At 46.0% G+C, this 15315-nt stretch overlaps 1 protein-coding gene across 1 annotated transcript; it reads right to left on the bottom strand.

The window, feature by feature from the left end:
• Positions 1 to 2278: 2278 nt before the first annotated feature.
• Positions 2279 to 14426, bottom strand: LOC309524953 (zinc finger protein RFP-like). The gene is made up of 8 exons (XM_082210215.1): positions 13930 to 14426; positions 11336 to 11431; positions 8681 to 8911; positions 6778 to 6800; positions 6536 to 6654; positions 5450 to 5476; positions 3652 to 4433; positions 2279 to 2679 (listed from the first exon to the last, which is right to left on the bottom strand). The coding sequence occupies exons 1-7, from the start codon at positions 14329 to 14331 to the stop codon at positions 3886 to 3888; spliced, it is 1446 nt and encodes a 481-aa protein (XP_082066341.1). The 5' UTR covers positions 14332 to 14426; the 3' UTR covers positions 2279 to 2679; positions 3652 to 3885.
• Between the last annotated feature and the right edge of the window lie 889 nt (positions 14427 to 15315).

Raw genomic sequence — 15315 nt, 5'->3', positions numbered from 1 at the left:
TGGCAGTCACAAAAATCAAATGCAACAAACTGGTCACTAGGAGAGCTTGCTTGCTCAGACTAGCACCAGCAATACAGTGGTACCTCGGGTTAAGTACTTAATTCGTTCCGGAGGTCCGTTCCTAACCTGAAGCTGTTCTTAACCTGAAGCACCACTTTCACTAATAGGGCCTCCCGCTGCCACCGGAAGCGTATGTAACCTGAAGCGTATGTAACCCGAGGTACCACTGTACAAGCTCCCCTGTTTGAGAAATATCTGTATCCCACCCCCCACCCCCCATCAAAATGCAGAGGCAGAGCCCTACAATGAGCCAGCCCCACCTATAGGACTGCCTCAGGTGACATGAATTTTGGCATCATAAAAGGGCCTCAAATTGTTTTATTTATTACAGCTGTGTTTTTTCCAGCTAGGGAAAGGAAGAGGTCCTTAAGGGATTCCAAAATAACTTGGGGTGCGCTTTGACTGGTGTGCGTGTGTGATTTGCTCTTCTCTGTCGGGTAGCAAAATGTCTTGGGCTGACCCTGAGCGGAATTGTCCCTGTTGCCTCCAGTTGGTCAGAAATTAATTCCAGAATTGGACAGCCTTGATGAAATCTGCCCAGCTATCAGCTTCCGGAGAACATGTCTGATTTGTTTTGAGAAAGCTTACAGGGACGCCGGCTGTTTATGGAACATCCTGATTTGATTTCAGGGAAGTTAAATGATGTTGCGTCAAAGCAAGTGTTATCTGACACCCCCCAGTGCTTTTCCCCAGCCTTTCCCCAGCTTTCCCCCAGTGCTTTTGGAGGGGAAGCGGGTTTAATCCACAACAGCGCCAAATCAACTTCAATGGTGCAATCTGAATTTGACAGTACATGACTGAATCCCATTCTGGAGGTACCTTATCTATCTCGGATACAGGTCAACAGAACAGGTGCACATCTTTCACCTAACCCAGCTTCAGTGGTGTGAGGAAGCACATTTATGCCCTTGGCGACAGGGGTGCCAAGTTGAATGGGGAGCCCAGGTAAGCGTCGCCTCACATAATTGATCACATGACGGGGTGCACGAACACCATTTGAATGGCAATGCCCATCAACTGGGGGGGGCAGCCCCCTCAAATATTTTATTGGGGTGTGTGTGAAAGGACCTCAGCCCCTAGGCTAGTGGATGAGCGATGGCCGCAAAGGGATTTTGTGGCAACCAGAACATGAAGGCATTAATGGTTCCTACAATATAACATCTCTGGTCAGAAAGCCACGCTAGTTCTATTTACAATTTTATTCATTAGTATGAATAAAAGCTTTTAGGGTGGATCCGTGCTATACAATTAAAGCATATTCAATGCACATGTCCCCCCCCCCCACAAGAATCCTGGGAACTCTAGTTTGCTGAAGATGCCACAAATGGCACTCTTTTCCAGGGGAAAACTATAGGTCCCAGGATTCTTGGTGGGGCCATGGAAACTCTCAAGCTGGACCTAAGAAAGTTCTAGTTAAAGAGGTCAGGAAGGGGTCCCAGGCCTCTCCAAAGAATGCTGCCTTCTGCCTAAGCTGGCCAGGGCTCCTTTTGCAGGAAAGGCAGGATATACCGTATTTTTCGCTCTATAGGACGCACCGGACCATAGGAGGGGGAGAACGGGGGGGGGGAATTCTCCCCCTCTCTGCGCAGCGGCCCTTCAGCAAAGCGGCAGGAGAAACGGAGCCCCTTCCATTTCTCCTCCCACTTCGCTGAAGGGGCACTGCGCAGAGAGGGAAAACTGTGCAGTGTCTCTCCAATGAAGCGAAGCCTGGAGAGCAAGAATGATCGGTGTGCACTGACCCCTCACGCTCTCCAGGCTTCAGACGGCCATCCGCAAGCCTTCGGAGCACGGCGGGAACGCCTGCTGCGCTCCGAAGGCTTGCGGATAGCTGCCTGAAGCCCCCGGAGCGCAGCGGGAGTTCCCTGCGCTCCGGGGGCTTCAGGCGGCTTCAGCGAAAGCAACGCTGTGGATTAAACCACAGAGCCTAGGACTTGCCGATCAGAAGGTTGGCGGTTTGAATCCCCGCGACGGGGTGAACGCCTGTTGCTCAGTTCCTGCTCCTGCCAACCTAGCAGTTTGAAAGCACGTCAAAGTGCAAGTAGATAACTAGGTACCGCTCCAGCGGGAAGGTAAATGGTGTTTCCATGCGCTGCTCTGATTCGCCAGAAGCCACAATCCCAGAGTCGGCCACGACTGGACCTAATGGTCAGGGGTCCCTTTACCTTTATTGACCTCATAGGAATGTGTGTGTGAAGAACATGAAATAGGATTGCAAAAGTTTGTAGGTTTTTTTCATTTTTTTATTTATCAAAAAACAAACTCTTCCATAGAAAATAACATCAACCGTTGTGCTCTGACCCTCTCCCCAGCTTGCCGCCTTTACCAGACTGCAACCTCTTCCCCCCATGTCACCAATTCTAAAGACTCTCCTTTCAAACTCTGCTTTGTTTTCTGAACCAACTCAGAACTGCAGGAGGGGCCCCACCCAACAGCTATCTGGTCCAGAATCCCATTCTCCTTCACTTTTCTTAATGGCCCATTCCTTCCTTCTTTTCTTCTTTCCACCATGTAGTTTTTATTATTATTAACATTTTAAAGTTTTTCAGTTGCACAAAATAAAGTTGTACAAAATAAAGTGGAAAAATAATGTTGTGGGAGCTATGGCTCGTCTCCCAGGCACTTTCCTGACATGGGGGAGCTGGCCTGGTTTATATTTTAATGCTTGCTAAACCTACTGTCTGGCATCCAGTTCTAACACACCACACACAGATTAAATTCTAACATTTACTGGATCCAGAAATTTAGGGTGCCTGGCACCCACAAACTCTTAACACTGCAGAGAAAATGCTAGGCTGTCACCTTCTCTCGTGTTTTTTTTTAAAAATAGATATTTATTGAAGTTTCAGAAATTATATAAAGAAAACAAACAAAACACAGACAAAAAAACAAGTATAATTTCAATCCCTTATTTTCTTATACCTTACTTCGCTGACCTCCTCCTACCTCCCCTTTCTGTATTCTAATTTCAAATTATTTATTCAGCAAATCCTCTCCCTTAATTTCATTTAGTTTTAAACCTTTCTTTTCTTTTAATTTAAACATTACTGCTATAAACCACTTAGCTTCTAAACCGTCATCATTCTACCATTCATTAATTTTGCAATGTTTCTCAGCCCTTCCTTCAATTTGTTTTTGATAACCTTTTTTTCATTTAGTTTAGTTCATTAAAAAAAGAAGAGAATCCAGTTTTACCTTGTCCAAACTTAAACATCGAACTTATACATCAGTTCTTATTCTTAAAACATTTTTTCTAAGGTCGACCAAGATTCTCTTCCACGAATTTCCCAATTTACATAACAATAACAAACAAAATAAAAAACGAAATAAATTGTAATTATGAACCCTTTGGATTCCCAAACTCCACCCCCCCCTTTCCTGGTTTCAGCCCCCAACAATGTCCATCAGTCTTAATCTACTATCAGCCTGGAGATCTCACATCCGAGGCTCTTAATGGTCTCTCAGTTCCTCTCTGCCGGTCTTTTTGATAGACCTTGATATTAAACACCAAATCGTGGAGAAGGGCTGTCACCTTCTCTCAGGGTGGTGGGGTGGTAGAGCTGGTATGGCAGGCATGGCTCGTCTCCCAGGCACTTTCCTGACACGGGGGAGCTGGCCTGGCTTATATTTTAATGCTTGCTAAACCTACTGTCTGGCATCCACTTCTGACACTCCACATACAGATCAAATTCTAACATTTACTGGATCCAGAAATTTAGGGTGTCTGGCACCCACAAATTCATAACACTGCAGAGAAAATGCTAGGCTGTCACCTCCTCTCAGGGTGGGGGTGTTAGAGCAGGGGGCGGTGAGGATCGTCCTCAGGACTCAACACTTCAGACCAGCTCCCCACCAAACATGAAAATAGGGCTGGACCTTCTCCCCAGAGAATGAGGCTTGTTGGAAATTGAAAATCAAGTCGTCGGTGTGGGCATTATAGAATTCCACACAGCCCTGATCATAGTCTAGGGACACCCGGATCTTCCTGGGCTCATAGCTCAAGCTCAAAGGGGTCCGCTCAGGGAGGGTTGAAGCCCAGAAGGGATCAGATGAGGCTGACTCATCCTTTCCCTTCCCAATGGCCCAGATCCCCTCAGAAGGACTCATGCGGACAAAGCCTTTGCGCCTGACAGACTCTTTTGCAACCCCTACGGCCCAGTTGGCCCGTTCCCTTTCCTCCTCCTCCTCTTCCACCACCACCTCCCACCAATATCTTCCTGAGGTGAATTTTGCATGGCCCAGCGCGTAGAGCATGTTGTCGAATCTCCCAGGGTTGTCCTCAACGTCCTGCATTTCCCTTCTTCTTCTCAAACTCTTCAGGTCCTCGGTTACAACAAGAAAGGGGTGGGCGGTTCCTGGATCCAGAGTGATGCTCACTGCGAAGGAGAAGAAGAAGAAGAGGAGGAGGATATGACAAAGGAGGTTGGGTGGTTGATGATGCCAGGTGAAGGCTCAGTCTCACTACTGGAGAGAGACTCGAAAACACTCCAGGCCTGTTTCTGGGGCCCAGCAAAGAGTGGAAAGGACCACTCCTTCAATTACAGGCAGGTTGAGGACAGAGAGGCACTGTGGACCCCCACTCACATATGGATATTTTGGAAGTCCCACATTCCTAAATTAATAATAATAATAATAATAATACCCTGCCCATCTGGCTGGGTTTCCCCAGCCACTCTGGGCAGCTCCCAACAGAATGCTAAAAGCACAACAAAACACCAAACATTAAAAACTTCCCTAAACAGGGCTGCCTTCAGATGTCTCCTAAAAGTCTGGTAGTTGTTTATTTCCTTGACATCTGAGGGGAGGGCGTTCCACAGGGCGGGTGCCACCACCGAGAAGGCCCTCTGCCTGGTCACCTGTAACCTCACTTCTCTCAGTTAAGGAACCGCCAGAAAGCCCTCAGAGCTGGACCTCTGTGTCTGGGCTGGACGATGGGGGTGGAGATGCTCCTTCAGGTGTACTGGGCCAAGGCCGTTTAGGGCTTTAAAGGCCAACACTTTGAATTGTGCTCAGAAATGTACTGGGAGCCAATGTAGGTCTTTCAGGACTGGTGTTATATGGTCTCAGCAGCTGCTCCTAGTCACCAGTCTAGCTGCCCCATTCTGGATTAAGCAGGCACTGACTATACCACATGTGGAATCCCTGCCATCGAGCATCTTACTTGTCCTCTTATTGATGTGCCCAATTTCTGTTCATATGAAAGGAAATAAATTGACTTTTCCAGAAGAGTGTTGCAACAAGCCTAAGGCCCTGAGATCTTCTGATGAAGATTGGGTATCTAAATTTAACAAACTAAATAAAAGAAAAATGAAGGCAACCAGTTGAAATACTTGAACGAGGGATTGTCACTGGTGAACATTTTCTTTTCTTCCATTCCTTACAGATAGTTTACCTTTGTTCGGTGCCTGCATCAGCAGCTCTGTTACACAGAAGAAAGAGGGATTAATTAAAAAAATGTGGTCAAAAGTCCATCAAGTATATAATTTGTTAACCGTCCCTGCCCCCCAAGCCCCATCCTCATACTAAATTATTGGTTAATGAGGCCTATCGTGGATATAATTGGAGGGACGGAAGATGGGTCAGGTGGCCAATTACAGACGGAAAACAAGGATATGCATCGCCTAAAAAGAAAAACAACAACTGTGAATAAAATTGGCACACGTTCTGCTCATAGATCAGTAGTGGATGGCTGCCATTGGGAATGGGGGGTAGGCAGGCATAAAGGCAAACTTTAGATGGCGCCAGAGTCAATGACAAGCAAAGAAAACTATTTCTAGTTTTCTCTCCATCTTCTTCTCAGTTAAGGGCTCGTCCATACTGTTGTTTAATGTGGGCCGTAAGGTTCCGTCAATTCTCTGTTACCCATATGATGGGTCCCCTCTAAATCACCACCTCCCCACACTTTCGCCTTCCTCAATCCCAGGTTTTCTCATCCCCTCTCCTTTTCAGAGTATCCCTGGCATGTGGAGGAAAAATATAATCGCAGATGGATTCAGCGTGATCTTGCCATGTATATACCAAAATCACAAACACCACTTCCCTGCTTCTTCACTCACCTGGGGCATGTTCAGGGAGGGAAAGGCATGGATAACCTATTCAAGGGAAGGGTTTTCAAACACCTATAGGGTAACCACATGCCCCATTAGGGATAGCAGGATCTAGAATCCACCTTGGTTGAAAACAGCATGTTGAGGACGAGCAGGAAAAAATTCCAGACTGAGATCAACTGCATTTTTGTGCTACAAATGGCTAAGTGTGTGCACAGGCAAGGAGGACGGTTGCATCAAAGGAATTCTAGGAAGCGGATGGAATGCGGAAAATGTGATTTGAGACCTGCTGGATCATTCCAGGTAAGAGTCAGCTCCTCTTTAGCAAAATTCTGACTTTCGCAGCAGCCAACAGAGATGCGGAACTGCCTGACAAACAGCGTCCTTCCTCATTCCATGAACTGACCCCCCCCCCCGACCCCAAAGAATACCTTTGCATTTCTCCAGGGTATCCTTCAGAAACGAATTTTTCTGAGTGTAACTTTGGAGTCTCTCTTCCATGCCTGTAGAGATTCCCAGCACTGTCCGCCCTCTTTTCCACCGCACAAACCTGTAAAGAAGGTGGGTCAGCCTAAGAGATGGTTTAAACAGCAGCAGCAGCAACAACAGCACCCAGTGTGGGCAACCGGCCACTGGAAAAGGATAGGAAGGAGACTGAGAAAGAGCCACGTACCTGACCACCCAAGTCCCAAGGCCCTGAAAGAGAGAGAGAATGAGAGAAATGGGTCTCAGCTGCACAGGCAGAACACAAACAGGGCATTTTGCTCTACAGTGGTACCTCGGGATGCGAACGGGATCCGTTCCGGAGCCCCATTCGCATCCCAAACGGAACGTAAGATGCAACGGCGCGTCTGTGCGTGCGCATGCGCGTGGCGTCATTTTGAGCGTCTGCGCATGCACGAGCAGTGAAACCCGGAAGTAACACGCTCCGTTACTTCCGGGTTGCCGCGGAGTGCAACTCGAACGCGCTCGACCCAAAGCACATTCAACTCGAGGTATGACTGTATTGGATATTACTTTTCTTGGAAGGCTCCATGCACAGAATATTATAAAAAGGTAAAGGACACCTTTACCCTTTACCTTGATGCTTTTGAATTATGGTGCTGGAGGAGACTCTTGAGAGTCCCATGGACTGCAAGAAGATCAAACCTATCCATTCTGAAGGAAATCAGCCCTGAGTGCTCACTGGAAGGACAGATCCTGAAGCTGAGGCTCCAATACCTTGGCCACCTCATGAGAATAGAAGACTCCTTGGAAAAGACCCTGATGTTGGGAAAGATGGAGGGCACAAGGAGAAGGGGACAACAGAGGACTAGATGGTTGGGCAGTGTTCTTGAAGCTACCAGCATGAGTTTGGCCAAACTGCGGGAGGCAATGGAAGACAGGAGTGCCTGGTGTGCTCTGGTCCATGGGGTCACGAAGAGTCGTACACGACTAAACAACTAAGCAACCACAAAGGACCCCAGTACGGTTAAGTCCAGTCAAAGGCGACTATGGGGTTGCGGTGCTCATCTCGCTTTGAGGCTGAAGGAGCCGGCGTTTGTCCTCAGACAGCTTTCTGGGTCATGTGGCCAGCATGACTAAACTGCTTCTGGCGCAATGGGACACCGTAACGGAAGCCAGGGCGCATGGAAACATTATACATTCAATGGACACAGAGATTCTATTTTCTTCTATCAAGTAGTCCATACACAACCTGGACCTATTACATATTTGGTGCCCTGGGAAAGCGCTTTTTCACACATCAGTTTCGTTCTCAAAATAAAAGCTTAACGCAGATCAATTCTGCGTTACCCGCCCCCCTCCATTTGAAAATGGACGGAGGCAGCCCCAGCAATGGGGGCTGGGACCTGCCCAATGTCACTGTGGCTGGGTATACGCCAAGATTTCAACCCACAATTCCTTTTTCGTTCACCTCGTTCACCTAGGATATGGGGCAGGGAGGAAAAGTCAGGAGAAATCTAATCAAGAAGAGCATCTTCAAATGTGTATCAAGTAACCACACCCACCTTGGGGGATGGAAGGTTCTAGAAGCAACCAGGACTGAAACCAGCATGTTGAGGATGAGCATGCATGGTTCCACGCTAAGAAAAAGCTACTCCTTTGTGCAACAAATGGATAATAAGTTTGTACAGAGCCCAAGTGTCCTCCCCAGGTGTTATGTACTGAGTTGAATAGGATCCAAATGCAGCAGTCTGATTGGTCCTAGAACAATAGGATCCAAAATGCAGCAGTCTGATTGGTCCTAGAACAATAGGATTCAGAATGCAGCAGTCTGATTGGTCCTAGAACAATGCAGCAGTATGATTGGTCTGCAGGAGCCACCCAATCTAGCTCCAGATGGAAGTGGATCCACAACCTGATTGGCCTACAGGAGAATCCCGGAATTAGCCAATCACGTGCAGCCCATTGTGTAAATAATGTATATAAAGCAGATACTTTGGGGAAACTTTCATTCCTCCTCACCACTATGAGCTGAATAAAGAGCATGAAATCCACCCTTGACTCTGAGTATATTTCACCAGGGACCCGTACTCCTGGGATCAGGGAGCTGCCTTTATGTTTCACTGTCTCACCTGCAGGAACGCCATAGGTGGCAGCTGGCGCTTCTTTTCCATGTCTGTGATGTGGCTACTGAGAAAGGCGATATCCTGTGAGAGCTTGAAGATATTACTTTCCTTTTTTTTCTTCATCTCTTTCTCCAGATCCTCCAGCTCATTCAGCCAAAAGCGCTGCAGCTCGTGCAGGAAGGTGTGCATTTGCTCAAAAGCGCCTGTGATCTTGTTCTTCTCCTCCGCTAGCTCCGCCTGAAGGGGCAACAGAAATTGGGGAGGGAGTAGAGGTGGAAGCTGAGTGCCGTTCAAGGGAGCATAGCTACAGGCCTGCGACGGATACTGCAAAAGATTTCTACACATAATGCTTCTTTAACGTACCGCAGTGCAGCAAATTTCCACAGGATTCTTAAGAATGAACCTTTATTTTTGTTTGTGGTACAGTGGTACCTCAGGTTAAGTACTTAATTCGTTCTGCAGGTCCATTCTTAACCTGAAACTGTTCTTAACCTGAAGCACCACTTTAGCTAATGGGGCCTCCCACTGCTGCCGGAGCACGATTTCTGTTCTCATCCTGAAGCAAAGTTCTTAACCCGAGGTACTATTTCTGGGTTAGCGGAGTCTGTAACCTGAAGCGTATGTAACCTGAAGCGTATTTAACTCGAGGTACCACTGTACTGACTTTGGAAGGGGAACCCTGCAGAATTTTTTCCGTTGCCAGATTTACCATGGAGCTTATGGTACAAGCTGGAGGGAAAGGCTCTCACAATAAATGAATTTTTTTTACATACAGTCGTACCTCGGCTACCGAACGCATTGCGAGTCGAATGCTTTGGCTGCCGAACACCGCAAAACTGGAAGTGACTGCTCCGGTTTGCGAACGTTCTTTGGAACCCGAACGTCTGACGCAGCTTCCGCTGCAGCCAATCGGAAATCGCGCCTTGGTTCCTGAATGTTTTGGAAGTCGAATGGACTTCCAGAACGGATTCTGTTCAACGTCCGAGGTACCACTGTACACACAATACACTAAATAAATAGATAAATAGCAATATTAGAGATTAATGATATACGTTAATCTTGGGAATGCAACAAAATTAGAATCAGGTAACTGGTAAAAATGGCCACTCGGTTCAGCAAGGTTTACGTGTTTATATTTTGAATTAGATATATATGGGAGCACCAATTTTTTTAAAGTGAGTCCAAAGGTCTTAATCCAGCCCTGCAAAGGCTGCCTGCCATAACACTGCTCCCTCATGTTATCCCCGTCTTTGATTAGAAGGGCTCAGGTGGTCTTGGTGGCAGGGCTGGCAAAATGTCCTAGGCCAGCCCTGCTTTAAGGTATCCTGGACGCAAGATGTTCTGGGCTCTTCGTATTAACACAGGAGCACACTGAGCCAGTTGCAAATGCGCACCCAGCACAGATGTGTTGTTTTTCCCCTGACGGGGGATGCACAGCAACTTTGCTGAGCTCTAAGGCAGAAACGTGAACACAACCAGAGGCCTTTCTCCTTGGGATAATAGGTTCTGAAATGCCCAATAAAGATGTAAAGTTATTTTTGTATGCCACAACCGCTGCTCGAATTCTTATAGCTCAGAAATGGAAAACACAAGAATTACCAACTGTGGAAGAATGGCAGATGAAAATGACGGAATATATGGAGCTGGCTGACCTTACTGGAAGAATCCACGACCAGAAAGAAGAGGAACATCAAGAAGAGTGGAAGAAATTTAGAGACTATTTGAACAAATATTGTAATATTAAAAATTAGAAACTAAGAAAGAAAAATTAGAAACTAAGAAATTAGAGAGTAAGAGTTGTAAAATAACCGAGATCTGAACTTTAAGAAAAGTTAACAAATTAGAATTTTAAGAAAAGAACTTTAAGAAAAGTTAACAAATTAGAATTTAATTGGAATATTGTGTTTTAATAATGATATTGGAAAACTGCTACATTTAAATACAAGGAAATTCAGAAGGGAGGGCTCAGAGGGAGTCGAAATGATGTTAATGATGCTAGAAGTTTAAACGGTCTATTAATTTGTGTTAATTTGTCAATTAATTTGTGTTAATTAATGTGTGTTAATATGTGTTTTTATTTTTCTTATTATCTTTTTTGTTTATATTATTAATTTTGACTCTTCAGTTTCTGTTGTAATAGGTGTTATATTTGCTAGAAACTTAATAGTAAAGGTAAAGGGACCCCTGAGCATTAGGTCCAGTCGTGACCGACTCTAGGGTTGTGGCGCTCATCTTGCTTTATTGGCCGAGAGAGCCGGCATACAGCTTCCAGGTCATGTGGCCAGCATGACTAAGCCGCTTCTGGTGAACCAGAGCAGTGCATGGAAACGCCGTTTACTTTCCCACCAGAGTGGTACCTATTTATCTACTTGTACTTTGACGTGCTTTTGAACTGCTAGCTTGGCAGGAGCAGGGACCAAACAACGGGAGCTCACCCCGTCACGGGGATTCGAACCGCCGACCTTCTGATCGGCAAGTCCTAGGCTCTATGGTTTAACCCACAGCGCCACCCGCGTCCCTAGAAACTTAATAAAAATCATTACAAACAAACAAACGTGAACACAGCCTGATACATCTGCCGGCATACATATCCAGGATGACAGAACTGTTGGCCAGCCAGGACTCATATCCAATGTGGGAACTATAACAGCAAAGACCTACCGGAAATGCCTTGATCCTCTCTTGTTCAGCCAGTTTCCATTCCCTAACCACTTGTCTCTCTTGCACCAGAAACTGCACACGAGTCTGGATTCCTTGCTGTGGAAAACAAAATGAGGCTTTTTGACCTGTGAGAAATCAGCCAGTTTGATGCCCAGACACAATTCCCCCCACAAAATATTGGATTTATTTTTATTTTTGCAATAAGGAGAGTGACAAGGAAATGCACTGGAAAGCATGGGATAAAAGTCATCGAATTTCCCCAGAAATAAACCGGAATTAACGCTAATCAAATAGCCTCCGCCCTCTAACCTCCCTACAAACAAATCAGAATTAATGCTCAATAAACAAGTCATTTGGAAGTGCCTTATGTCCAGTCTTTATTGAGCATTCATTTTTATTCATTTGTGGGGTATGTGTACATGCTATTAGTCTTTTTTTTTTTTACCACACTTTTCAAGAACCCAGTTTTGCCCCACAAGCTTCCTCATTTCAGAAGTTTGATGGGTGTGTGGAGAGAGAGAAAGAAAGGGTCTTTTTGCTGTTGTCATTATCCCCATTTAAAGTACTGCCATACCACTTTAAACAGTCATGGCTTCCCGCCGCCCCAAACAATATTGGAGCTGTAGTTTGCTTAGGGTGCTGAGAGCTGTTTGGAAACCCCCTCATTCGCCTCTCAGAGGTACAATTCCAGATGTCTAAAATGCCTGAGGGGAAAATTCCTTTAAAATATTTTTGGAGATTTTGCCAAAAAACCCCACACCTCAACACCTTTGTGTCCAGATTTTCACTTTTTTGAAATATGAGAACCCTAGTTTAACAACCAATCCCTCTTCCCTGGGAATTTTGAGAACTGTAGCTGTGAGGAGAAGAGTGAGTCTCCTAACAACGCTCAGCACTTTTTACAAGCTCCAGCCCCCAGAACAGCCATGGCTGTTGAAATGGTATTAAACGCATAGTGCTCCAAATGTGCAGGTGGCGCCATTGTGAAACAATTAAGAGTCAGAAATCCTTGCGAATATCTTATTTAATAATTCCATTTATAAGTGGAATCCTTCCTCCCGATTCCTTCCATCACCAAAGATCCATTAGTAGGCTCCGCACTACATAATCCACTGGCAATTAATTATTACATCTACAGTGGTACCTCAGGTTAAGTACTTAATTCGTTCCGGAGGTCCGTACTTAACCTGAAACTGTTCTTAACCTGAAGCACCACTTTAGCTAATGGGGCCTCCTGCTGCCGCCGCGCCGCTGGAGCATGATTTCTGGTTCTTATCCTGAAGCAAAGTTCTTAACCTGAAGCACTATTTCTGGGTTAGCGGAGTTTGTAACCTGAAGCGTATGTTACCCGAAGCGTATGTAACCTCAGATACCACTGTGTTAAATTTAAACGCTACACTCCGCCTGAAGATTTAAAGATCACAGGGCACTTTACAATATAAAAACATAGAATTAAGCCACAAAATCAACGATACCACTTCCTACTGATAACAAATCCATCTTTGGAAACCGCTAACCAGTGATGGTGAAATTCAGCCCTCCAGCTGTTTGGGGACTACAGTTCCCATCATCCCTGACCACTGGTCCTGTTAGCTAGGGAGGACAGATATGCTAAAGGACAGATATGCACTTTGGAGGTGACTCAGCCACCCCCTTTTAAGCAGAAGCTGCAAATGGAAAAGGCTGCTCCAGTTAACCTTAGGAAACAAACAGCAACACTTCCGGTCTTGTTGGGAAAGCTACCTTAAATATCTTTTCCAACTCATTATAAATCAATCTCCCAAAAGTCCTTAGCTACTTTGCACGTCCACCACATGTGGTAAAAGGAGCCTTCTACTTCTTCTTTTTTTTTAAAAAAAATGTATCTTTATTAATTTAAAATAAAATAAAAAACAGACGTATATACAGGTAAACAAGCATACAGTCAATCAAACAAATAACAGAAAGATCAAACAAACCACCACACTATAAGATATAAGAAGATTAATATAATTCTCATCGTATATACTCCTGGTATTGAACACAATTATAAAACTTCTTTACATTTCCAACAAAGATCTGACGTTGATTTATATACCGTATTTTTTACTCTATAAGACTCACTTTTTCCCTCCTAAAAAGTAAGGGGAAATGTGTGTGCATCTTATGGAGCGAATGCAGGCTGCACAGCTATCCCAGAAGCCAGAACAGCAAGAGGGATTGCTGCTTTCACTGTGCAGCGATCCCTCTTGCTGTTCTGGCTTCTGAGATTCAGAATATTTTTTTTCTTGTTTTCCTCCTCCAAAAACTAGGTGCGTCTTATGGTCTGGTGCATCTTATAGAGTGAAAAATACGGTATATTTTGGCTAATTTGCTTGGCGTTAGGTACCATCTATACATCATAGCATGGTGAGGATTAAAGCTAGACCTCTGAAGCACATCTCCCTCCTCAAAGAATTCTGGCCACTATAGTTTACCCCACGCAGGGTTACAACTCTCAGGAACCAACTACAATGCCCAGAATTCTTTGAAGGGGAAAATGGGCTTTCCAGGTATAGTGCTCATGCAACCTAAGACACAGTTCTGAGAATTGATGCTTGAAGGAGATTTCCTACCTTCACCCGCTGTGTAATCTGGTCCAGATTAATCAAGCCGTGTCCGCTGTGCTCTTGCGACCTCTTGCAGACGTTGCAGATGGAGGCTGCACAAACCTTGCAGAAAAACTCCAAGGGCTCTCCATGTCTCTCGCAATCGGTTGTCTCCACCTGAGAGTTGAACTGCTTGGCTATTTCGACCACGTTGGCCAGCTGCCGGTTCGGCCTGAGGCTGCTTCTCTGGACCACTTGCCTGCATTGGGGGCAAGATGCTGGCCTTTGGGTTTCTTTCCAGCACATGGCGAGGCAGGCTTTGCAGAAGCTGTGCCCGCAGTCCAGAATCACCGGGTCCGTGAAATAGTCCAGGCAGATGGGGCAGGAGGTTTCATCCACGAACTGCTTGGCCAGGCTCGCGCTCGCCATGTCTGCTCCGCTCTGAAAGAGAAGGGAGAAAGGGAGGATGTTTTGCTTTTGGTTTCAAGGCACCGACTGTTTCCTGGAACTGCCAGGCTCTCCAGTATGAGTCATCCCAGATTAAGCGTTCTAAGCCACATCCCTTCATATTAGAAGGTGGGCGTTGCCAAAAATTCGTTCAAAAACACAGTGCTTTTTCCTGGGGGTACGCATACCCCTAAACATTTTGTGAATCTACTTCTGGCCTCGTTGAGGGGCAGTATTTCAATATGAGTAGGAAAATGAGATTACCTTAATTTTTTTTTTAATAGAAAAAAGGCCTGCAAAAATGTATGCCACCACAGAACAGCTTCCCATCCCCAGTCAAACCATCCTCCTGACAATAACACTTACAAAATACAGTGGTACCTCGGGTTAAGAACTTACCGTATTTTTTGCTCTATAAGACGCACCAGACCGCAAGAGGCACCTAGTTTTTAGAGGAGGAAAACAAGTAAAAAATATTTTGAATCGAATCAGTGTCGGGGCTGAAGGGGGAAGCCCGGGGTTTCCCCATAAAGCCCTGACATCCCCAACTGGAACAGCGAGACGCTGCGCAGCACTCCGTCTCTCTGTTCTGGCTTTGGGGACAGCCTTTCAAGCCTCCGCAGGGCAGCGGGGTGCCTTCACCCCGCTGCCCTGTGGAGGCTTTGCGCAGATAACCCCGAAGCCTTTGGAGTGCAGCGCGAGGTACCGCTGCACTCCAAATGCTTCAGGCGGCTATCCCTGAAGCCTGGAGAGCGAGAGGGGTCGGTGCGCACCGACCCTTCTCGCTCTCTAGGCTTCAGCGAAAGCAACGCATGGGCTCCGGAGCGCGGAGGGAGCGCTCTCTCTGCGCTTTGCTTTCCCTGAAGCCAAGGAGCCTGCATTAGCTCCATAGGACGCACAAACATTTCCCCTTCATTTTTGGAGGGGGGAAAGTGCGTCCTATAGAGCGAAAAATACGGTAATTCG

Source organism: Podarcis vaucheri (assembly GCF_965113315.1).
Source record: "Podarcis vaucheri genome assembly, chromosome: 2".
Taxonomy (NCBI): domain Eukaryota; kingdom Metazoa; phylum Chordata; class Lepidosauria; order Squamata; family Lacertidae; genus Podarcis; species Podarcis vaucheri.
Note: the sequence above shows the minus strand (reverse complement) of the source record. Positions and strands in the feature narration are given on the sequence as shown.

What these genes read in the sequence shown, in the direction of transcription:
- LOC309524953 (XM_082210215.1), bottom strand. Translation starts at nt 14,331, where the DNA reads ATGGCGAGCGCGAGCCTGGCCAAGCAGTTCGTGGATGAAACCTCCTGC. An exon ending in AGAGGATCAAGGCATTTCCG is followed by an intron (nt 8,912 to 11,335) that starts GTAGGTCTTTGC and finishes TTGCCCCTTCAG; the next exon opens with GCGGAGCTAGCGGAGGAGAA. An exon ending in CACCTATGGCGTTCCTGCAG is followed by an intron (nt 6,801 to 8,680) that starts GTGAGACAGTGA and finishes TCTCTCTTTCAG; the next exon opens with GGCCTTGGGACTTGGGTGGT.